A 25,163-nucleotide genomic window follows, 5' to 3' on the forward strand; every position below is an offset into this window, starting at 1 on the left:
ACTGTTTTCTAAAAGGTCAGCAGAAAAAAAGAAAGCTATTTGACCTTATGGAAGAGAACATGACAGAAAACATTGTCAGGTGGCACTGATCTTTCATAATAGTTAGATTTATGTACCTAGTAAGAACCTCTATTTTCTTAAATCAAAAATCTAAAGTATTTGTGTGTTGATCTAAGAATTACAAGAAAGGAAATATGATCCTTAGTTAACTGTCTTTGCCTTATTATTCTCCATATTAACTCAGATTTCTTCTACTTCTGAATCTCTCTTACTCACTAATATTACAGCATGGCCTATACTTTGAAAGTTTTGAAAACACAGAGAATATTTGCTCCCAATACATGCACTGAACTTAAGTCACATTGACATGTAAGCTATACCATGTAACTTATACCACATAAGATAACACATCTGCGTTATCTTTACTTATGTAGACCTCTAGTGCAAAACTGAGAAACAGCTTTGTTAATATTCTCCATAATTCCAGAGTTTATGCATTCAGAACAACTCACTTGGTTACAAACCAGCTGCCTTCTGGTGCCTTTATTATTACACGTTTTTTTACATTTCATATGCAGCTCTGAAAGTCACTGTTATCTTCTATGTGCTGTAGAATAATGTTTTGGGCACAACACAAACTGTGCTACAAAGATTAAAAAGTGTCCCAAAATCCCACAGTTCTACATCTACATAACTCTTACATGCTGTATACAAATATATTCACACCTAGCTATCATTATCTTACATGCAGCATGTTTATTCTGTGATGACTTATGTTGTTTGAATTACTTTTTGCCATAGCCTACAGAAAACTAATACTTCTCTTACTTTAGTTTCAGTCAGCAAATAGTACCCAGCTTGTTCTGTGAATCCCATTTGGTACGGGGGAAAAAAAAATTTCTGTGATTGTAGGAAAAACAAATGGAAAGGAGGTGGTACAATCAATACACCTGAAAATCAGAATTGATATTCATGACTATTCCTCTGGCGCTTCTACTACACCTGGTTAAAAGAATGAGGCATTTTATTAAACTGGATCCCCTATAGATTAACACCTAGTGAAAATACATAATTCATAGAAATTAGGTTTAAAAGAGAGCTTCAAATACACTGTGCTTCAAAAATATTAATATATTGTGGCCCAGTGATTACTAATCAACAGAAACTGTTTACCCATGAACCCAGTGCTCTGTGGACAAGAGTATTCAGGAGAATCATCACAGCAGGCCACTGGACTACCATGCTTGAGGTACAGAAGCTTGCTAGTGTATAGCACTATACTATTTCATTCTGGTTCATTCCTCCCCAATACTGTCTTCAAAAGCCTCTGAAGAAGACAGAAAGAAAAGATGAAGTTTCTTCCAGACAAAAAAAAGACAAAAATTGAGAAATAAAAAACTACCCCAGCATTATGTCTTCAACAAAGACACAATGCAAATTGACAGGGCCAGACTGGATGGAGCTCTGAGCAACCTGGTCTAGTGAGTGGAGTCCCTGCTCAGCACTGAGAAGTTAGAACCAGATGATCCCTTCCAACACAAACCACTCTGTGATTCTACAAAATCAGTGTTATTTGTGCATTTTTATGCATTTGAAAATTAAAGAAAAAAAAGAAAAGTATTGTCTATGCATATGTCTGTTTACTTTAACATTTGCACTAGAAGAAAATAAACCCAATGCTTCATAAAAGGACATATGATAATGTAGACATAACACAGCTTCATGTTCTATTAATAGTTGCCTGTATGGAGATTTTAGGTAAGAGATTGCTTCAAGAGTTCAGTGCTAAGATAAATGAACATATAATTGAAAGCTGTGGAGGATCTTTGTCTTGAGACAAATTTGGGAACCTGGCACCATTTAAGTCTTAAATTTCTAATGTATCTGTAAACTTTAAAGTTTAATATAAGAGTAAATCCATAGTATCTATTTTCTCAATTCCATAATCAAAAACTTCTCAGAACACTTGAATCTACTTTTCAAACAACTATTCAGCTAGGATTTAAAGTGACATTTCAGAATGAGGAGTGTTTTATGGAAAACTATATTTTAATATATGTTCAGGACTATGTGGTAAATTTATAATACTTTCTAAAACCAAAACTCCATGAAACAAAGCTTTCATAGGAGAAAAATGCTCTCTGTTTTTCCCTAACTGCAATTGATAACACATATAACGTGCCCTGTTTTTAGAGGGAAATGGGCTGTTACTCATGATTTTGGTAGGTATTCACTTAAAATCAATAGTAAGACTAAATTGCATGCATTAAGAAAACACAAAAGTGATTCTTAACACCTGTGCAGGTGGGTCTAAAATATTGAGCAAATTCAAGATATCTACAATGGCAGAAACAGCAACATTCTGTGTTTCATGCAGGAAAGAAGAGTGAACTCCAAAAAATGCACATCTTTGAAAAATACATCCTATCTTTGTATCATAGTGGGGTAAGTATAAACAGCTGCAAATAAAATCAAAAACTTGCAAAGCTAGGATGAAATTTCTCCTGGTACACACTTTAATCCATATTCATGTCTCTATGACACAATTTTTTTGTTAGCACAGCTCCTATGGGTGCTTCACTTCATGCAATGGGTATACCACATGTGTAAAGTGGATAACCCACAGGGCAAACTGCTGTTCCCATGCTGCCTCAGCCACTACTGCTGCCTTCTCCTGCCCTTTCCTCTGCCTGGAATGTGTCTAGCTCTCAAACCTTGGGCAGACATCTCCAGGGTCACCCCTGGCTCATCTTGACCCTTTCATTAGAGCAGAACTTGCCAAATCTGAAATCTGACTCCAACACCATTTATACATTTTTCTACCCTGTATGGACCTGTCCATTTGAACCTAAGGTAAATGGACTCTGCCTTAAGAGGATGGGGTTAAGCAAAAGTGCTGATACAGATATTTAAAACATCATCTTGGGTGGTTAAGCACCACCTCATAATGACATCAAAAGCGGCTGCCACCATCCAGAAGCGATGTCCACATGTCCATGGCCCAGCAGTACGACACGGAGCTGCCCGACCCTGTTTGCCAGCCATTGGACAAAGGCCAAGCGAGACAAGAGAAAGCAGGACAGCGGTATGCGATGAGGAGACAGCCCAGGGACAGTCACTGTGCACAGCAAGGTCACTGACTAGCAGTCCTCAAGCTGAAGGGTGCTCGGTTCCCCAGCCCCAGCGCTGGAGGTGGGCCACGTGAGAACGGGATCAGCCCGAATGCGGGTGCGGGATAACGGGGAGGGAGCGAGAAATGGGGCAGGAACGGGATAACAGAGCGGGATAACGGGGCGGGAGCGGCCCCGGGCCCCGGAGCCTGCGGGCGCGCCCTCCCCCTGCCCACAGAGGGCGCTGTGCAGCTCCGCGCCCGGGCCCGGGTGAGTCCGCTCCACTCCATCGAGCGGCTTCCGCAGCCTCCCGAGCTGCTCCGCCGGCCGGCGCTGCTCCTGGCTGTGGGCGGTCGGGCCGGGAGGACAGCGCCTCCGCCGAGCCGGCGGTGCCTGCTCGGCCCGCTCAGTCTCCGCTTTCCGCCTCAGCACGGGCACAGCGCGCCGCGCCCCCGCCCCACCACAGAGCTCCCACTCTTCGGCCCCGCCGCCCTCTGCGGCCTCGAGCCGGGATCGCGGAGCTGCGCGCCCTCCGCGCTGCCCGCTCGGCCCCGCCCTCTCGCGGCCTGACGCCGAGCACCCCGGGAGCTGTAGTCCCCTCTCCCAGAGGTAAGGGCGGGGGACTCGGGCAACAGGACTACGGCTCCCGGGAGGTCACGGGAGAGAGGGCGGGGCCGGCCGGGGGCGGAGCGGGGACAGCTCCGGTGCTGATCTCGACGCGGGTTTGCCGCCAGAGCCGGGCGGGCGGCGGCGGCTGTTGGCGTGCGGCGGCGAGCGGCAGCGGGCGGGCGGCGGGGCCGCGCCCGGCGATGAGGCACGAAGCGCCCATGCAGGTCGGTCGCCGGGCCGGAGCGCAGCGAGGGGTGCGGCGGGCACGGTGTACCGAGAGCGAGGACGGGGCAGGAGCCCCTCCGCCCGGGCCGCCGGGCCGCCTCTGCTGCTGCGGGCAGAGAGTGAGGGACACCCTCTGCCCGTGTAGGGGGCCCGGGGCGTGTGCGAGGGGTCGTGTCCCCAGCAGGGAGGGCCCGTCGCGGGGCAGCGGGTGGGTTTCGAGTCACACTCGGGCACATGGAGTGGTGATTTTCAGATAGTGCCCCCGAGCGCCGGGCGCAGCTCTCCTGGGACCGCCTGGCTGTCAGGCTGGGTGGTGAGCTGTACGGAGGGCCCGCCGAGGTGCACGGGAAGTTGGCACGATGCCTCCACCTGTGTAGTCATGGAGCAGTTGTCCACCTGCACCGGGGAGAGGTGGCTCATGGCTAGAGCTGGAGGAGTGGCAAAGAGGGGCCCCTTCTCAGTTTTTATGTATGGAAAGATCATTTCAAAGGTGGCTGAGGGGAGGAAAAAATTAAGAAGTGGGACATAATTTGTAAATTATCTCCTTTCCCAAGGAAAGAAGTGAAAACAATTTTTCCTTGGTTTTTCATATCCTGTTGTCACTGGCAGTAGGTATGTTTAGACAAGGTATATTTACAGCAGACACGTCCAAACACAATGGAGATGGGCAATAGCAAGCCCTTACAGTGGGCTGCTGCTTACAGATATTTAAGAAGTTATTATAAAATTATGGTAAATAGGCCAAATAAAGCTATTAGATACAGGAGTTTGCATGACAATTCAGCTCCTGTCATTCATCAGAATTATTAGATATGTCAATGTGAGTTCATAGTAGAAGCACTGGAGCACAAGAGCCACTAAGTCCACAGGGAATCTCAAATATACCTTTAAGTTAACTAATCTAGCTGCATCTCGAGTCTGTAGTCCTCCTTCTGCCACTCCCCCTTTTTGGAAGTTTACTGTGGAAGTTCATTCACTTGCTAGTTAGATACTTACTAACCTCCAGCTCAGAGGCACTCAGTTTATGCTATTGATAAGATCCACTGTCTGCTCCAATATATATCAGTCTAAATAGCTCTTACAGCATCATGACCAGATTACTGTCCAGAGAAATAAGCTAATGTTTTGTTCACTGGATTTTTGTTTGGTTACGTTTTGTTTTTATTTCTGCCACAAGATAATACTCATGTTAACCTTTCTTGGTGTTTTCCCATTTTAACGTGGCTTTCATAAACACACTTGATCAGAATTGTCACTAATGCTGTCTCATCAGTGCCCTAGACAGTAGCATTGGTATTTCACTTAGTCTGATGCAGCTTCTTTGGCAAACAAAAAGGTACACAGTCTTTCCTAGTCTCATGACTCTGAGTGCTGTGCTAAATAGGGTAAATGGCAGAAAGCTTTAGCCATCTCATTTTCATTCTTTCATATTCCCTATTAAATCTAAATGTATTTCTTCCGGAGCACCTGGACTGACACAGCTTTTATTTTTTTCTTTTCACAGCAGCACTATTTAGGTGGCCTCCTAATATTCTGTGTTATACTAACCCTCTTAGCAACCCCTCTTAGGACTGTATCTCGTTTTGCCACTAGTGCTACCTAGAGTGGGCATTAGAAATATGCTTCCTAAGATACTCTTTTTATAGACAAAGTAAATTTAGGTTAAAGAAAGAGAAATGAGGGATGATTCACGAGCTCACCACAAGAATCCAAGTTGTCAAAACTGGTTTTTACTACCTTACATTCTACTCTCCTGGGCAGCTCCTGGTGTGTGGCTACATGTTTCTAATAGTGCTGGGATACATTTACATATATACATGATTCTGACCCCATAATATCTTCAAGCAGATAGGCTTTTCCTGATGCTGCCAAGTACGTTAGTTTACAAGCTGTGCTCTGCAGATTGCTGGCAATCAGTAAATTCCAAATAAGTGGCCGGTGCATTGTCTACTGAACCTTTCTAATTCTCATTAATTGGTTAAAAAATAAATGATTAAGATTTGTGAGAATTGGCTCTGGTCTGCATCTGTGGATATCAATGTTGAGATCACACTAAAAATACAAGAGAGTAAGCAGCTTGACCGAGATGTAGAAAAGAAGAAAACAAAAGCCATAGAACACCTCTGAAGGAGTTAAGATTAAAATCCAGTCTCTAGATTAGTCTGATATTTCACCTCAAAAGTAATTAATTTCTTCATGGCTGGGTTATTTGTCACAGTGTTCTTATACATAAGGATTTTGGTAATATTTTAACTACTCTGATGATTTAAGTTGATCTACACTTGAAAGACAATGATGTGCAGTGAGTTTCATTCACTTGGACATTCTACATATAGTTTGGTAAGTTAGAATAATTGAATTTTTCCATTGTACACCCTTGTTTCAATATCCGTTGATTATGTTTGGCTAATAATATTTTGCAAAAGGCAGAAAGATTGCCTTGCAAAAGGTTGCATATGCAGGAAACTCTGTTTTTACTAAAATATCAACTAAAGTCAGCTGCTGTATGGAAAGAAATGTATATATTTCTATCCTGTATGTGGGAAAGAATAATTTCTCTTTCCACTGTGCCTCTGTGTGTATAAAGGCTGGTCAGTCAGTGGTGTTCCACTCTCATCTGACCAAAGTGATCTATTAAAATGGACTTCAGTTACCCCACTTTTAGTGGCGGGCTTAAGAACACTGGACTGAAAGAGAGTGTTGCACTTTTAAACAACTTAAGGTTCGCTTATCTGTCTCTATCCTCACTGTGCATAGAAGGAAGACATTTTCTCTGGACTTCCTAATGATCTTTTCCTTCAAGACATGACTGTTATTAGTGTTTTTAAAAGGAACCACCTTATTTGCTGAAGGCGTGAAGGAATAAATCTCAATGTTTTCAATGTCAAGCTTTTTTGCCTTTTGCACCATATTTTCCAGGGGCCAATCATCCTATACTAAGCATGCAGAGTGGGGTGCATATGTAAGTGCAAACTAAAGTTGTGTGCAGGCCAGGAATGCCACAGCATCCTGCGGTGCTCAAGTAAGAAATCTGTCCAAATTGATTCTGCCAGAGAATGAGGCCTGCCAAGGCATAAAGAGTCGCATAGCCAAATGTTTTGTTATAATCATGGAAGTGGCAGATAAACACAGTTTTTCTGTCATTTGTTCTCAACCCTGCTCTATTTTCACCTCTTCTTTTGGGATGAAGGAAAAGCTAAACATGAGACTTGGAAAGCACCTGGGTCTGAACAGAAAACTTCTTAATGATTGGACTTGCCTATGCCATTAAATAATCCATGTTTAAAGAGTTTAGAGATGTGCTGTAAGCAGGAAAGCATACAAAGCTATCCTTTATTTGTCCTTGCACCATATTCAAACTGGCAACATAACTCCTCCTTTGATAAGGAGCAAGCATGTGAGATCTCCTGTCTATCAGTTTTCTGTTCATTGTCTTGAGCTTAGACTTCTCAGTTGATTCTCAAGTCTGTCCTAAGTCCTGTAGGAAATGGTTTGACTGCTTTTGGTGCTAATCAAAATAATTTGCATTTTCTGTTCAATTTTACCAAATAAGGGCAAAATTGTACTGAAGAGAAAACTCAGCATCTTTTGTTGAAAGTGATGCTTGTTAAATATATCCATTTAACCTTTGGGAAAAGATCTTGATCAACATAAAGATATGCATTTTACTTTATTGGAAACAGAATATCGTAACATTAAGGTTTATTTGGTTCTCATCCATGTGTAATGTTTAATTACAGGTGGGAACACAGCATTCCTAATGATTGCTTCCAACATAACTTCCAAAGGTGGAACATAGCATTGTCACAATCTTCTTCATATTTAACATATGCCTCCAATAGTAGGGAAAAGTACTGTCAGGAGTGAAGTGTCACGTTCTTACCTTGGGAAGTGGATTACAGTGCGTTGCATACTTAATTTTTAAGTCAGCGGCTTGCATTTAAGAAAGAGAAGCGCTACAGGCTTATTCAAAAAGTTCAAGAGGACCAAGCATCTTACAGTCAGCGGAAATACAGATGTATTTCTTTAGGATATCATTTAGATTGTGAGCATAATGTGGATTGTACTTGGAAGAATTTGTCTTGTTTGCTTACTACAGAATGAGTGAGTTTGGGAATTAATGGCAAAGTCTTAGCAACTGCACAGAGTTTGATGTTTCTTTACACTAGTGCAGGCTCATTGGGGTTTTGGACAGGAAGACTGGTTCACTAGCTGAAGTTAGTCTCTCCAAACAATTTCAATTATTACCTCACTAATCCTCTTGGAGAAATTATTCCTTTCCTATGCCTTTCCTATGCCTTTTGTGTCCTGTAATAAGTGGACATACCCCTGCCCCTGAAATAAAAATAGCTTCAATTTTATGTTCAATATGCCTGTAATTCTGCCTGTGATACCGCAAGTAACGACTCTGTAAGTTTACGGCACAGTGAAAGTGTTGAGTTTTAAATTTTTTTTTCAGAAATGTTAAGGAAACTGCTGAATGAGTAATGCAGATAACCACACTAATTTAGCGGGGCATTGAAATTCCTGTGGGTGAAATCTGTATTTAAAACTGTCCACAGGAAATACATTATTACTCAGGAAGGCTGCACAATGTACATGGTTTAGCAAGACTATTATTAGAATCCAGGTCTCCTGATTTCCTTGCTCAGTGAATCATACTGTTTCTGAAGTGTTAGGCATTAAAGTACGTGGGGATGAGTTGGAAGCTTCATAGGATTCAGGGCAGCAAATGGATGAAAGCTTAAAACTCTTTTTGTAAATCTTAAGCTGGTTGAAGAAGCTATGTGAAAGGCTTCCTAGGAGATGTGGAAAGATGTGATAGGCTTCCTAGGAAGTTCAGGAAAGAATATGATATTTCTCCTTGCTACAAGGGGTAACTACTGCTTTCAGCTGCAGCACAAGAGAGGGGAGCCATAAGGGCAGTGGAACAGCCTGCTGTAGTGGTCACACATCTGGAACCCACAGCCGCTGCAGTCTTTGGTCTGATAAACCTCATTGACTTGTTGTTGCAAACTCTGTGTAACATCAGCATGCCCTATGTTATGCTGCTTTACAGCAACTTGTGAGTAGATGCATTTAATCAATATTTAATTTCCTTTTTCTTGTGTTCTAAGCAAAGAATCCCCAAATAGTTACACAATACAGGACAGTAATGAAAGTTTCTCTCTTTTCTATAGAAATATTAAAGCTGAAAGATTAGTAATGTCTATGCTTGACTGTATTCAGGTTTTAATTCTAAATATTCATTGCATAGCTGTGGAAGAAGTGAATAAATTTTAAGGCCAATGCAAACACTCAGGTTGAAATGTGTAGGTACCCAATACTACGTTTAATGAAGAAGGTAATGCTGAAATAGAATTCTGAAATAAAATACTCCCTACTCCATGATTTATGAAATACAGATCTGAAACCGAATTTTCTATTAAAAACTTTGATAGAAAATTCATTGCTACTTCCAATGTCTTCTTCAGAGAGTTTGGTCTTCACTCCTGTGTGCCTTTTCTGTAGCCCAAAGAAGCTGGCATCATGTTTTTGATGCTTTGAGGTAGCAGAATTATCTAAAACATTATACAGTAACTAAAATTTTGCTGAGAATGTGGGTTAGTGCACAGCTGTCATCTTGGTTCCAGTTGTCCTTTCTGATTGCCCAAATGCATTCTGAGATGCCTAAATTAGAAAGCTTTTACATGAGCTGCTTTTCTGTAAGACTTTATGTTAGGTTATGGTGTCTGTCGTTCTGTCTCAAATCAGCATGCAAAAGTGTTGTTCTTAGAACAATCATAATCAAAGAACTTCCACAGACTCTCAAAATACTTGATAACTTTTCTTGAAAACTTGGCTGAAACACTCTAAGTTCTTTATTTTTGCCATTTCTTTTTGAGCAACCTAGGTAGAACTTGGGTCACGTTTTCACTCTAAACTCTGCAATTTTCATGAAAGCCTAAGGTATACTTTTCATAAATAGAATCCATGATCTTTGAAGTCCCTAGAGTAAAATAGGTTGCTCTTTAACAGTATTCAGTAATCTGCTTACTCAGATGTTTTATATGTGCTTATTCAGGTGTTTTATATGGATTAAAAACTGTGTTTTAAGGACTCAGATTTCAAATGTTGATGTCATTGGTAGGACCTTGACACAGTTGGGAGATGGGCCACTGCAAACCTCAACAAGGCCAAATACAAAATCTTACTCCTGGTTCATGGCAATCCCAGGCACACCCACAGGCTGGGCAGAGAAGTGATCGAGAGCAGCCCTGTGGGAGGGACTTGGGGGTGGTGGCTGGTGAAAAACTCACCATGAGCCAGCAGTGAGCGCTCCCAGCCCAGAAAGCCACGGGAATCCTGGGCTGCATCCAAAGCAGCACTGGCCAGCAGATGAGAGAGGAGTTCTACCCCTCTGCTCTGCTCTGCTCTGCTGAGAGCCCACCTGCAGCACTGCATCCAGCTCTGGGTTCCCAGCACGATGAAAGGAGTTGTTAGAACAAGACCAGAGGAGGGCCAGGAGGTTGGTGAGGGCTGGAGCACCCCTGCTATGAGGATGGGCTGAGCAAGCTGGGGCTGCTCAGCCTGGGGAAGAGAGGATTGTGTGGGGACCTCAGAGACACCTTCCAGTACCTGAAAGGGCCTACAGGGAAGCTGGAGAGGGATTCTCTGACAGGAACTGGAGTGACAGGGCAAGGAGGAATGTCAGGTACACTCTGAAAGAGGGGAAGTTTAGATTGGATACTAGGAAAAATTTATTTACTGTGAGAGTCGTGAGACACTGGCACAGGTTGCCCAGAGGGGTGGTGGATGCTCCAGTCTGGTTCAAAGCCAAATTAGACAAGGCCTAGAACAACCTTGTCTGGTGGGAGGTGTTCCTGGCAGCAGGATTGCGACTAGATGATCTTTAACATCCCTTCCAAACCTTAATATTCTATTAATCTAACTGCCACTTATGATGATGTCGCATTAATATTGCAAATTCAAAAAAACTACAGAATATACTAGTACTGGAAAAATATCAAGACTTTATTTCAGAGGTGTATATACTCACTATTGAATGGTATGGTAACTAAAAGCTGGTGAAGGAGGAAATATACTTTGAATAAATTTTTAGGGATGGCAAAAGACAGCAACATACTTACAGTAAAATAAATGGTTCAAGAATTTTATTAGATGTAAAAATTGCTAAGCTTCTGTTTGAAAATATACCTACTGTGTCAAAAGGAAGCATTGATCTCTTATTTCTCTCTTACACAAATGAAGCGTGATTGTGTTTTCACCATCAATTCATCACATTTTCTGAAAACAAGTATTTTTAGTGATATACCAAGAATTGTCCCAGACTTTCCAAATTCATATTATTTTTGTTTTGGTACCCGTCACCAGTCATTTTTACATCCACTATTGCTAGCAGAACTACTACTAGTTACAAGAATCACAAAAAATAATTAGATCTCTGTGCATTTCTTGAAGTTCACATTGAAGCATACACATGACAAGTCTTTCAAGAAGATATTCTTCTTGAGCTTCATTGATACCTGCTACAAAAAAACTCCAATAAAATTGAAATGTTTCCATTTTTTATTATAAAAGAGACAATAAGATATTTCTTTTTTATTTTGAATTACAGATGGCATCTGTTCAAGATTCCAGATATGGCCAGAAAGATACATCTGACCAGAACTTTGACTACATGTTCAAACTGCTCATTATCGGCAACAGCAGTGTTGGAAAAACCTCCTTTTTGTTCCGATATGCTGATGATTCCTTTACATCTGCATTTGTAAGCACGGTTGGGATCGATTTCAAAGTAAAAACCGTTTTCAAAAATGAAAAAAGAATTAAGCTACAGATTTGGGTAAGCTAAAAAATAATTCTGAGAATTAAGCAAACTGTTGTAGTTTTGATAGCATTTACACAACTGCAAGTTTGCAGTGAGTGTCATAATTCATATATTTAGAGAGTGAGAGCATAGGAATGAAATAGTAGTCAATTATTTCTTGCATAGTTTTTCTGTCTTGAATATTAGAGAGCAAACAGTGTTTTTAAGGTATTGAAGTACAATTCTATATCATTAATTAAATTCCTTTTGGAAATAATACAGGTCGACACATATTAATACCTGTGTAGTGAGCTATAAACGTCTGTGCAATATGTAGACTATTTAAACTGATACATGTTATATTGAAGTACCTCGAAACACCAATTTTAAGATCTAGTGTCTTCCCATAAAAAATCATGAATGCATGTGTGAGCTGTAATAGTGGATGCATAACAGAAGGCATCACTTTTTGCACTGTCATCCTGATCACCTGAAACATCCTCCATCTTCTGTTGAGGAAGGAAACTTGTGCAAAGAGATAGCATTGCCCAGGCATACAAACCCTGTCATTCCTTGCCTATGCCTTAGAGACAGTAGAAAGATACTCAGTGGAGAAAAATGAGATGAGAGGGAATAGGTTTCCTTTTCCACCAGTTCTCATCAAAAATAAATGATAGCAAAAACTTATTCCATAGAATAATAAAATATCCTGAGTTGGGAGGTACCCCACTCCTGGGCCTGCACAGAACCAACACAACAATCACTCCATGTGCCTGATAGTTCTGTCAAAAACTTCTTGAATTCTGGCAGATTTGGTGCTGTGACCACTTCCCTGGAGAGCCTGTTCCAACACCCAAGCACCCTCTGGAAAAGGTGAAAAACCTTTTCCTAATATTCATCCTAAAGCTCCCGTGGTACAGCTTCATGCCATTCCCTTGGGCTCTGTCACAGGTCACAGAAAGAAGAGGTCTGTGCTTGCCCCTCCTCTTCCTCTCACAAGGAGGTTGTAATGCAGTGAGGTCTCCCCTCTGTCTCCTACAGGCTGAGCAGACCAGGTGACCTCAGCTGCTCCTCATATGGCTTCCCCTCAAGGCCCTTCACCATTTCTTCTTTGTATGCTTTCTAATACCTTTCTGTCCTTTTTGTATTATGGTGGCCAAAACCACACACAGGACTTGAGGTGAAGCTCGCCAGTGCATGATGCCTTGGAGTGGCTACCTGGAAGAGAGGCTAGACCAGATTAAGAGAGTAAAAGCAAGTGTTTATTGAAGGCCTTCAAAGGGTGTACCTTAGGCGGTCAGACGCTTCCAAGAGGGTACACCCAAGATGGACACTGGTCAGGATCTGTTTTTCAGACAGATATGTTGGTCCATTTACATATCAGGGGTTAATCCTCCAATTACAGCTTCAGGTAATGAAGTCATATACCCCCAATTTGCTCCTGCCCCCAACTCACTTTTGTTTGTACTTTCAGGGCCTGAGACAGTAAGGTGTCCTTCAGCTTCAGGCCTAGGGGAATTGTTTTCTCTGAGCAAAATCTGAAGACAGTGGCTAACACTCTATATAAAGTTTTAGAGTTATACATTAAAGCACTACAGAATTTGAAAAATTTATAAGCTAAAATCCTAAGGTGTCATTCCACTGAAAGCCACAATTCCTCTAGGCCAGAGGAATGCAGAGCAAAGTAGGAGAATCTCTTCCCTTGCCCAGCTGTGCCTGGTGCACCCCAAGACATGGCTGGGTTTAGGACAGATTCACTGACACATCCCCTCATTCGTGGGTGATAGGGTGATACTAAAAGGAGAGGGAGAAATAGCAAAACGTTTAGTAATGTGGAGCTAGAGCTGCAGATCTTCCTGGTGTGCTTGAGGACTTAGAGCAATGTTTCCTTTGTGAAATGTTTGTAAGAGCCTTAAACCCCAGATTTTCCTTTTAATTTTTTTTAATGAATACGAATAATTTAAAATTAATTTAACAATAGGCAGCCATTTAGTCTCAGAAAATCTTCATTCAAATCTGACCAGTTCATCTAACATGATTTAAACAGCAGATAAATTGAATATTTTCTTAATATAGTAAAATGGAGAATTTCCCAGGGTTCTCTAGGCTCTATCTCATTAGGTATCAGCCCTTGGTATCTCAAATAATTTATTGTTTTGTCCCCTCTAGGAACTAGAACATAGACTTTTAGACTCTCAATGATTTTACGCTTAGGTTATCACTATTGTCATTATTACAACAGTGGTGTATATATATATAAAACACTTCAAACACTTCAAAAAAATTAACATGCTGATTTCATTTTAGTAGTTTAATGTTGGAGATTGCAATGACAGAACCTTATTATTTTTTTAACATGGAGCAATAAAATTGTGTTCATATTACAGTTTTTACACTGTTCTTCTTTTAATTAACAAGTAACCATTAAGGTAGGTTTTATTGCTCATGTCTTTCCTAGCAAAAGCAGCAATGTTAGTTTACAAGGTTGTCATGTGATTAGTTTGACACCAGTATATTTTTCGCCTCTCCATGTCACAAATATGTGCTTAGCTCAAAGCTGTCCGGTGATCCAGATGTGTTATGGTCTATTCCTGGCATAGATGGGATGTAGCAGCTGTATTTTTCCCAGTTGTAGCAAAATGTATTTTGTTGTTCTTTGCATGGCATTAAAATCAGAATCCAAAGAGGCTATGACAGTTCTTGCCTGAAAAAACCAAAATGATTGAAACAAACCCAAGAGCTCTGTGTTCCTTAAGGAAGAGGAAACAGAGGATCAGAGCCTAGGAGAGACCTTCCTATTTGAAGAGTCGTGTGCCAGGATGTGGGGTTAGAGACAAGACTTCAGACCACACTTTCATAGGAAAGAGTTTTAATCCAAGCCAGTACTGCATCTTTATTTGTATTGGTTGTATTTTATAGTGTTCCACTAGATTTCTAAAGCCAGTTCTTAAAAGGCCTTGTCATTGCCAAATTAACTCAAATTTCTCTGTGCTTTTGAGATGGAGTGTTCTGTGTTGGAGCACTGCGTTGCAGTTAAACTTGCAGTAAATTCTTTGATTGTTGGACCTCTGAGACCCTCAATAAAATCAGTAAGGGATGCACAAAATCTGAAATAGAGCACTATTATCCTGTCTCCTAAGTTATATCCAGAGCAGAATTATTCTAAATGGGCATTGTCTATATTTGTAACTTGTGTCTATATTATATTATACTTTATTTTTATTGATTATGCAAATAATATTCTAAAATGAATAGTGCTCTTGCAGAATATCCTTTTCCATTTAATTAAGTAATTTATTAATGAAAGACAATTTATATTAGATAGAATATAAAATCAAATTAATCATAGCAAGTGGGATTTGATGTTAAATCTGAGTAGAAGTATGAAGTTATAATACTTACATGAAGTTATAGCACTTCCCTCAAAATCAGTGACAAACTATTTGGTGGCGTCATATGATCGCTGATGTTCAGCATGTGTGAAACAAAATATTATTGAAAATCTCACAGTTTTGTAAACTCAGAAGACTGCAGATGCAACTTTAAAATGTGTTTTGAATGACAAAATTAGAACTGAATTACTTTGCCATGCACTTAAGTGAAGAAATACATGGAATGATGCTGCTCTGCTATTCTTGCTTGACAGTAAAATGCAGAAATATGTAAATAGTATTACTTTAAGTCGCTGAAATTCCCTATGTAGACACACAATCAATCCCATCCAATTTTTCCTGTTACAATTTTGTACATATTCTTCTAGGTTAACGTTCCTGTTTAATGGCGCTTTCAACAAGATACTTTGTGTTCAACTTGAAGCCTGTTGGAGTTTGCAGATTCCATCAGAATGAGGTTCTCATGTGTTTGCCAGTGAAGGTTACAAGTTTGTTTAAAGTCAGCATGGGCACTCAAGGAAGCAGAGCCATTATTTAATAATAAAATTCACAGTATATTATCATGGATGAATTAGGAAGGGTTATGGGAATGAGGTAGGTGGTGTTTACACACTGGGATGCCCTGCAAGTCTTTCCTTTACTTGAGGTTTTTTTTTTTGCTTGGAGGCAATAGTGTTTTATTCTTGAACTGTCTTCTTTCATTTTTCAACTCAGGAGAAGGGCTTCATCTAGTCCTTGCTGTAATATCATTTTCAAATGGTCAGAAAAAGCCTGCTGGGAGAACTGTAACATTTGCTTCTTTTTCTTCTGAGCCAAACATCTTCCTTCCGCAGTATTTACTACTGGAATCGAAAGAAGTTCAGAGTTGAAGTGCTTATATTGATTAGTGGTAGCACATTACGTTGTCATAGGACCACCATCTGGCCCTGAAATTTTGTTCCACAGCACGTTATAAGTGTGACAATTTCCTATGGACATTAGGAAGACAGAACATTAACATGTCTCTTTTAGAGGAAAGGAATCTAAAAAAAAATGTGCTTTACCTCAATAGGTATTGATTTCTCCATTGAAACTATACAAAAATTTGTAAAGAAATGTTGTCTGTATGCAGTGCATACGAACACAGGATAAAAGTCCATTAAAGGGCTTTAGGATGTTTTAAAGTGTCAAATAATAAAAAGTAATATATTTTTCTTCCATTTGTTTTGAATTAGTAATATTAAAGGAAAGAGCTGAAAGTAGAAGCTATAAGATTTTCTCACTTTCAAACTTACATTGAATTTTAAAAAATTATTTCTGAATATTAATTCAGACAAAAATACATTATAACTAAAACTATTAAAATCTCAAATGTGTCTAAATCAGAAAATAAAAATAAGAACCTTTTAAATCTATCTGTAGCTGTAGTGTTGTAAAGCCTTGCATTACTTTTGTGTACTGTCAATGATGTAATACAAATAACAGGCTGCAATAGTTTATGGACAAATTATAGGCTTATTCTAAACAGTAGAATTTTTTAGCTAACATGTCAAAATAAACTATAGAATAGGGAGGAAAAAATAAGGAAAAATAAAGTCCAGATACTGGCTCTTAGAAGAAAGCATAAAATTTACCAAGAGAGGTCAATATGGTTAGCTGACAGTTTATCCATACCTTGTCTTTTGCTCATTTTTAAAATTTGCATGACCAGATGCCTCAGTGATTTCAAACTGATTTCAGTCCAAATTTTGGCTGAGGAGTAAAGTACCAAGTTTTCCCTCTGTGATTTGTTTATTGCACAAAAGAGTTATAACTGCATTCATACAATGATATCTGATTGTAGCACTTTGGTGCAAAGATCAGATAAGAGCACTGCACTGCCTTTTGCTGCTTAGGTGGCTTTTTTCTGGGACTAGCTGTAGACTTCAAGGACTGGGTGCAATAATCACATAGAAAGATATCCTCCTAGAGAAGACAGGATAAACACTGCCTGTGTCAGCATTTCCTTCTCAGAAGTGTCTGTGACAGTTTCCTTTGATACCCAAAATGCTGCTTCCTTCACGTCAACAGCTTCTATAAATCATCATAGGGCTTAGGGACTAAGTGAGGACTAAGTTCTGTGAGCTGACTGAGAAAATGCAATGTCATCATTCAGTAAATAAAATTATTAGAACTACTTAAAAATCTATAAATATTAGGCACTTGATTTTGTCTCTACAAACTTCCTAACAGTCCTTTAGAAGTACATAGAATTCAGATAAAAAAAAAAGAAAAAAAAAAGAGTGTAGAGTGTATGTGTGTGTGTGTGTATGTGTGTGTGTGGTAGAAGGGTGTGTAGAGTACCAATATACATAAATATTGTCTTGATACTGAAGTCTTTGTGGGATATTCTCCAGTAACTTAAAAGTGTGGAGGCAGTGCAATATTGCAGAAATACCCTGAAACACTGACTGGGGCTATAAGAATCAGTTCAAGAGTCACTAAATACACTGGTTCAATAGAAAGATATAAATATCTGAAGCAATATAAATATATGAAGCAATAAAAGTGGAGGTAGGAGTAGCATGTGGAGAAAGAGGCTAGCAAATGTTGCAAGTATTTCATCACAGGATTTTCAGTCACCTCTGTCTCATCTGAGTGTTTTTAATTTCGTATGATAACCAGTGCAAATTTATTTCTTTCTCAGCTGCTGGTGTCAATGTGTAGCTCCTACTTTGAATACACAATCTTTTTAGAAAATGATAGTAAATCTAGTATTGAAATTGAAACTTCCTCATCTCAGCATGAAAATCAAATGTGTTTACTGTAATACATCAGTGATTTGATGAGGGTAATGTAGAATCATAGAATGTGCTGAGTTGGAAAGAACCCATCAAGATTGTCAAATCCAACTCCTGGCCCTGCTCAGGACACCTCAAGAGTTACATCACATGCTTGAGAGCACTGTCCAAGTGGTGGTGTGACCACTTCCATGGGGACACCATTCCAGTGCTGGAATTTGAGATTTCTCTGGATTCAGCTGTATTAGTAAATGAAACATTCTAAGACTGACCTTAGGCACTCGTATTCAGCTGGTATGGAATAATTTTTGTCCATATGTATAAATTCTTTCAGTCTCTGAAAGAGAATGAACACATCCTGATCTTGTATGGGAAAGGTCTCTGTCCTGTGCTAAGTCCTGGACTCTGCCCAGGAACTGCTAGTGCTTGTGAACTGGGTCAAAGCAGTTTGACTAAACATGATGGCAATTTCACAGCATAGACAAATTTGATAGCTTTGAAGTGCTTCTTGTTACAACTTAATTTGCTGTTACAGACATGGCCTGAAAGAGCAGCACCTGCAGGCAGACACAAGTAGGGCTGACCTGTCCACTGTGATAAGCAGTGCAATATGTTCACAAAAGTTGGTCTGTTAGAAGGTCCTGAAGGAGCCATCCCCAAGAAAAGATGGTTAATTGGTAATGTAGTTTTGACAGACAGAATGCTGTAGTCTTTCTGGACTTTTCATGTTAGCTGAAACAACAGGAAATTCTGGGAAGCTTTTGTTTAATTTTGAAGATTCTCTTCAACAGGGAAATGTTATCCAGTTGCAGTTGGATATGGTTTGCCTGAATTATTTAATTTCTCCTATTTTGCTTATTTCTACACAATATGAATCATTGAAGAGCCTGAAATTTTTGGGGTAGAATCCTATTTTGATGCTACAGTATTATTTCATATGGTGCTTCTTACAAATTCATTGAGAGTACTTCCACTTATTTACAAGTCATATTTGGTAGACTTTATTTTTCAGAAATACTTGTAAAATTTATTAATGACTATTTTTGCTTAATTTTTTTTTACCTTTATTTTCCATAGCATCTGGAGTTGTCAGCAACAGATATTGAAAATTTGTACAGTCTATTAGGAAAGCCTATTATAGTACAGACAGAACTATTGTATTCAGATCTATCTGACCATCACCAGGAGTTTTTAATCTCTGTATAGCTTTCAAGGAGTCTTAGTTAATTTCAAAAGTTGTATATTTCCTGAAAGTAGTAATTATTAGTCCTCTCTTTACCTTTCCCTGTTTATTCTGTGTTCTGTTTCCTGTACTTGTTTTTCTGTTTATATTAAAACTGCACCCATGGGTCCAATTCAGTTACAATTTTCCATCATCTTAGGTAGGTAGCCTAAAAAGAAATTGTTGGAAGAGTTCACTTTCAGCCATTCAAGTGACAATGAACAGTAGGGAAGGGGAGATACTGCTTACCTAAAAGAAGACAAGACAGTTTGTCTTTTCTCCAAACTTTACATACTGGTAATTTAAATAATCTATATAATGTATAAAATATAAATAACTACTATAGATTAAATGTTAAAGGCAGCAGAGCAGAGGGAAATACAAGCAGAGACTGGAAAGATAGTATGTGTGCTGCTATTGGAAGTTTGACTGCAATAGCTCATGCTATGGGGCAGGATGTGAGAGAAAGCACTAAGAATCTGAGTGAAAACATGACCAAGAGTTTATGAATAGAGGGCACCATAAACAGTGTGAAAAATGAGATACTACATGTGAGAGTTGGTATTATTTCTTTGCACACAACAAAACACTACAAAATCATACTGTAAAAGTGCTAAAAGATGTGGTACTGCAGTCCTTTACTGGAAAACCCAGAACTGTACTCACTATAATTTTTTTGCAACAAGTGCTGCCTTGGGAAATATTCAATGTGTAAAAATATAGATGCATCCTTTATAAACAATACATATCTTGTATTGTTTATATTAATACAAATATAAATATTATTTATATTAAAACAAACTGCATTTCTTGTATGGAATCAGGGTTCAATCTTCAGTACCAAAGACCTTGGTAATGTGAAAGGTACATTCCATTCAGACTTCAGTCCAAAGAACACATGTTGTACACTTTATGGGACAGGCCATGTTGGCCAGTGATTGTACTTTTAAAAATTCATATGCAATTTATTTAAAATGCAGCACTGGCTGTTCAAATATTTATGAGATGTTACAGTTTTATTGCTATTAAAAAGTGCCTGTCTTGAAGGTTTTAAACACTGTCTCTAAACCCAACTCAAAAAAAAGAATGGTGAGCATAAGTTCAGCACCCTATCTTTGCAGCATGTTTTGCTCTAAAATGCACACCAAAGTGGTTGTGAATTCCTGGCCTCAAATAGTCTGGAGAGGAAATGTGAGTCAGTTCTGCAATGTCAGTTCTGCAACTGCATTAAGTTCCACTATTTTTCTCAATATTCCCACAGTTTTTTTAAAGCCTTCTGTAGAGTCTTGGGTCAAGGATTTCACTCTTTTAGGAAGTCCTGTGCTTTACAGAACCCTCCGATACTTCACATTGCTGGACTTAAAATAGTTTTTGATGAAGAATCCTGTTATTAGAAACATGATACATCTGTATTCAAAGGCCTATATTAATTGGAAATAAAAGATGTCATTTAGCATAATTGAGATTCCAAATAAGGCTTATCTCACTGTTTAACTTCAAGCCTATGTGGGAATTCTTTAAGAGAAACTTAGCTAGTGTAAGATCCTTTCCAGAACACTTCTAGTGTTCTGGAAAATGTATCTTAGGCAGTTTTCTTCATTGGACTCCAGGGAAATGCATCCTGCCATGTTCTAGGCCAGCAAATCATCAAACTGCCACACTTCAAGGTATTGCAGCTCCTGACCTGTGACCAGATTGCCTTCTGGTACAACCTTTTTATAGCTGCCTTTGCCTACCATGTAATGATCTGCAAGTCACCAGCTTGTGGCTGTCAGAAAGCATATAGCAGTGGAAGAACTGTCATGAACCAGCACTTGCACACATGCAAATGTCATATAAATGTTACATGGGCCCCATGAAAGCTGGAGATGAGAAAAGGAAAAAGAAGATAGAAGAGTATTTAATAGCTGTGTATCTGAACATCAAGATTTTTGTTTTGTCTTGTTTTTTCAACAGAGGAGTCAGGGTGGGAAAAAATAAAAGGAATGATTTTGCTATGGGATCTGGATCAATAACAATTACATTGGACTAAATTTGAAAAATAAATAAGCTATTTTATTTGTACAAGTTCAACTGAATTCAGAGAATCTAACAGTATACTTTTAAACTGTCAATGTAACTTATACTTATGAAGTTATCATTTTAATAAGAAAAACTGAACCTATTTCTAAAATGAAATTAATGTTGACAGCATTCCTAAAAGTGAAATCACTGTGCTGTGAGGTTCTATGAACCACTTTAGCAGTAAATGATAACATCTATACAGTTCCAGTGAATCTACAAAGGAAAACAAAATAAGTGAAGCCCACACAGGCTCTTTGCTGAATTTTAATAAGATTCATGTTGTAGATTAGAGCAAAATGTTGCACTCTTGCTGTGCAGTTGTTGCTTTGAAATCACAGGACCAGAGCCTTGGACAGGAGCCATAATGTAAATACCATGAAAATTGGAGTGTAGAGATAATATTTAAAGCTTACTTTTGCCCTCTCCTGCTGCTCAATACAAGCTGTTTCCCTGAACTATGTTAGAACATCTTGAAGTCGTTCTGAAATTATGCTGGGTTGAAAGGGACCCAAGTAACTGAGTGAGGATATGGGGGTCACACAAAAGGAGCTAATTTCTACTTAATGCTAGTCAATTTGCATTTTTTTCAGGAAGTAAGCTTCATTGCATTTTGTAAGAGCACAGAGCCATCAGGGTCTCTGAGTCACATGAGGATGTTTGTAGTAGCTTGCATAATAGTGTATATAATGGGCAGTGCATACAGATTTTACATGTGAAATTATGGTATCAAACAAAACAGCATCTCTGTAGAATTTAGCTCTGTATTTACTTTGATATCTGTTGGTCAGATAAGAAAAAGCAGTTAGCATATCAATTGCAATTTTTTTTTTCTACGAGGGAAACTGCTTTTTCCACTTTTCTTTCTTTTCAGTGTAGTTTGAGGCTAATCTCCTTCAATCTTTCCTGAATAAACATATTGTTCTATCATAATCATCTTGGTATTTTCTGATTTAAAGCAGATTGTTTTATTACTCACTCTTCATAAACAAATTCTTTCCCCGATTTTTACCTCTTATGACTTTGTTTATTCATTAATTGCAGTTTGAGAAGTACAGAGAAATTTTACCTCAATGAATTCAGTCAATAACTCGGAAGTTGTCAATGGTGTAACTTGCTGACTTCTTTACCTAAAATTAGTGTAGTATCTATCTATATATGATGATAGCTGCATATATATGAAGAAAATTCTTACTTTTCTGGCCATCAGGTCATTATTTTTGTTTATTTATGGAAAGAAAAAGGAATTTAGGTCTGCCATAGGCAATAAATTTTTCTCTTGTGACAGCAAGAATGATACTCAGTGGGCATTTTTGCCCCTTATAGATTAGATGCTATTGATTTTGGTTTATTTTATTTGCAAGTACAGGCCACTCTGCAAAAATGAATATGAAGTAAACTCTCCTAGGGATTTATGGTTTTTCTTTATAGATGGTTTGGTTTGTGATGCTGACTACTAAGGCCTATATTTGTTCATCTTAATGAAGCATTCCAGAATGAACTGAGCTAAATAAAAAACACCTGGGTATGTAATATCTCAGAATTCACCCAAAATTAGGACGTGTACTTTCTGCAATGTCCTTAAATCTTTTGGGACTGATTATTTCTGACCTCTTCTCCAAAAGTTGCTCAAATTCTGGCAATCTTATAAGACTTCTTAGCAGCCATTATTGCAATTTACTTCATGTGCAATTTCTTCAGAGAATTCTGTGATTAGGGTTTCTAGATTTTAGTGGATATGATCACACATAGTATAGCATCACATATGCTAACAGTGAACTAAAAAGATACGAGCTGAAGTGCAACAGCATCTTAGCTGGCTGGATGTAAATGTAAGATTCTTTTACTGTATAAACAAAATTAATCAAAGTAATTTCCTGGAGAGCACTGATTTCAGTACTGGAAAGAAGAGAGGATGAGGAACTAATAACAAGCTGTTTTCTCAGGAGAGGGCGTCAGACTTCAAATGCATTGTGTAAAGGTTTTAGGACTCAAATACTTAATAAACTTAACACATAGTAGGTATATGCTGATAAATTATGGGAAGTTGGAAGGTGTTACCAGTACAGAAGAGGAGATCAGTATATAATACATTAAAAAACCCTACTAGCTTTCAAATGTCAGGTAAAAGAATTGGAATTTAATTTAATGATATCAAACTGGACACTTCAGGAACAAGAATAACAAAATACTTTTTAAAGTATAAGTTGTTAGGAGCCACTGAATAAAGGCATGATCTGGGTATATGAGAAAACAAAGGAATTACTACTTACCATCCAAGAAAAAACAGTTTATATGGTTTTTGCATTTGCCTGGTGAAATATTTGCAGAGGAAATGGGACTATTTCATTATTTGCTGTGCTGGAGATACTTCATGTGGAGAAAGAAGTTCAAACTGACAAGAGGTAAAGAAAAACCCTTCTGTACTACATAGAGGAACTAAAGGAAATAGAAGACAAATAATGTAAGTTTCTTTCTGCAGAATAAAAGTGTAATAAGTGAATAAAAGAATAAGACTAGTGCTTTAGTTTTTTATAAAGTTTGTAGTTGGTTTGATTTGGTTTGGTTTGGTTTAGTTTGGTTTGGTTTGGGTTTTTTTTTTCCACAAACACACCTAATTTTGTCCAAAATGCACAATCCTCCATTGAGAAGTAATTTAGATGAGAAAAAAATATATGTAAACAGGCCCATTATTTACATGTTGTCAATGTGCTAAAGAAACCTGTTATCAAGTGAACAGGATATGCACTGATCATCTGTATAACAGATAGAGGCATTCATGGTACGACTTAGAAAGCTTCTGTGGATTTGGGCTGACAAGTGGCACTTGGACCTTTCTGAATGCTCAGAACTGCTACTTCCCCAATTGTATGCTTGTATGATATTTTGAATATGGTGGTAGGCTTGTATAGAGTGCCTAAAGGATTCGGGTATTTGTCTTGTTGTCTCTGCTTCATGAGACAACAATATTTTTTCTAGTCTTGTATAGACCAACTATCTTTCAGAATGTCCATCTGTCAGATACTAGTAATGCTTTCTTTTCATAGCACTCTACTTCTGGCAGTTTAATTTATTGAGTGGTTCAAAATAGTGTCAGTAGCTAGCTGCATCCCATAAGGTAGAGCTGGTGGCATATAGCAGAATCACAACAGAAGCAAAAGTGATCAATAGGAAATCAGTTTGGTCTTTGAACCGGATGTGTGCAGCAGAGGAAGAAGCTCACTAAACCCCTGCTGAGTGGAAAATGTCTTTTGCCGTGATGCAGGTAGTATGGAACCTATCAAGGCAGAAGGACATTAAAAAGATCATATAATGGCAAGGGGGTTATAGTGGCTTTGGCTGAGAAATGGAAATGCTAGGATAGCTAGTATTGTGCTAATTAGAGAAGAGAGAAAACAAAAAGAAAGATGTGCTGGAAGCATACATGAGGAGTCCTGTGAAAATGAACGTCAAATCTGAAGCAAGATTGCAATTAGCAGCCTGAAGGATGAAAAGACCTTACAGAAAAGTCACATAGTCCAGGACAAATACCTCTATGCTGAAGGTTATGAATACCACTATGATTGTGCAGAAGGCAGGAACCTTTAAGCTAAGTGGAATAAGCAATGATAGAAGATGGCATTTGTACATGAAAGAAACAATGATAGAAGGCATTCGTACAGAACAGTCTTAATTGGACTTAAGCTCTGGAGATTAAACTTACATATATTTTGAGCTATTTTTTTTTTCTTGCTCTAATTGGAAGGCTAAGTCACTTTGAAGAAATACCCTGTTTTAAACTAGCCCTCTTAATAGCTGGTCTGCCTGAGAAGAATGAGCCTGGGATTTTAAATGGATAGAAAGAATAAAACCTGGAATTCTTCATAAATTTTGTCAGTTCCATACATATAGATTAGCAATGGCAGTTCTTGGTAAAAAATTATGCGAATTAAGAGAAGTGTGCGCAAACTCATGTTAAGAGATACTCACTGAGAG

General features: G+C 38.7%; 1 protein-coding gene across 2 annotated transcripts in view; it reads left to right on the top strand.

Annotated features, from left to right (window-relative positions):
• Positions 1–3,402: 3,402 nt before the first annotated feature.
• The window catches only part of RAB3C (RAB3C, member RAS oncogene family), a 121,482-nt gene continuing 99,721 nt past the window's right edge, over positions 3,403–25,163 (top strand). The window contains exons 1-2 of one of the 2 annotated variants that reach the window (XM_014268993.3): positions 3,403–3,719; positions 11,563–11,790. In XM_014268993.3, the coding sequence (XP_014124468.1) occupies positions 11,563–11,790 (228 nt within the window). In that variant the 5' untranslated portion in view covers positions 3,403–3,719. Of the gene's footprint in view, positions 3,720–3,780; positions 3,944–11,562; positions 11,791–25,163 lie in introns of those variants that run through there. The other variant, XM_005489767.4, reaches the window with a different exon arrangement.

The sequence above is a fragment of the Zonotrichia albicollis genome, chromosome Z (genome assembly GCF_047830755.1).
Source record: "Zonotrichia albicollis isolate bZonAlb1 chromosome Z, bZonAlb1.hap1, whole genome shotgun sequence".
In the NCBI taxonomy this organism is placed as follows: domain Eukaryota; kingdom Metazoa; phylum Chordata; class Aves; order Passeriformes; family Passerellidae; genus Zonotrichia; species Zonotrichia albicollis.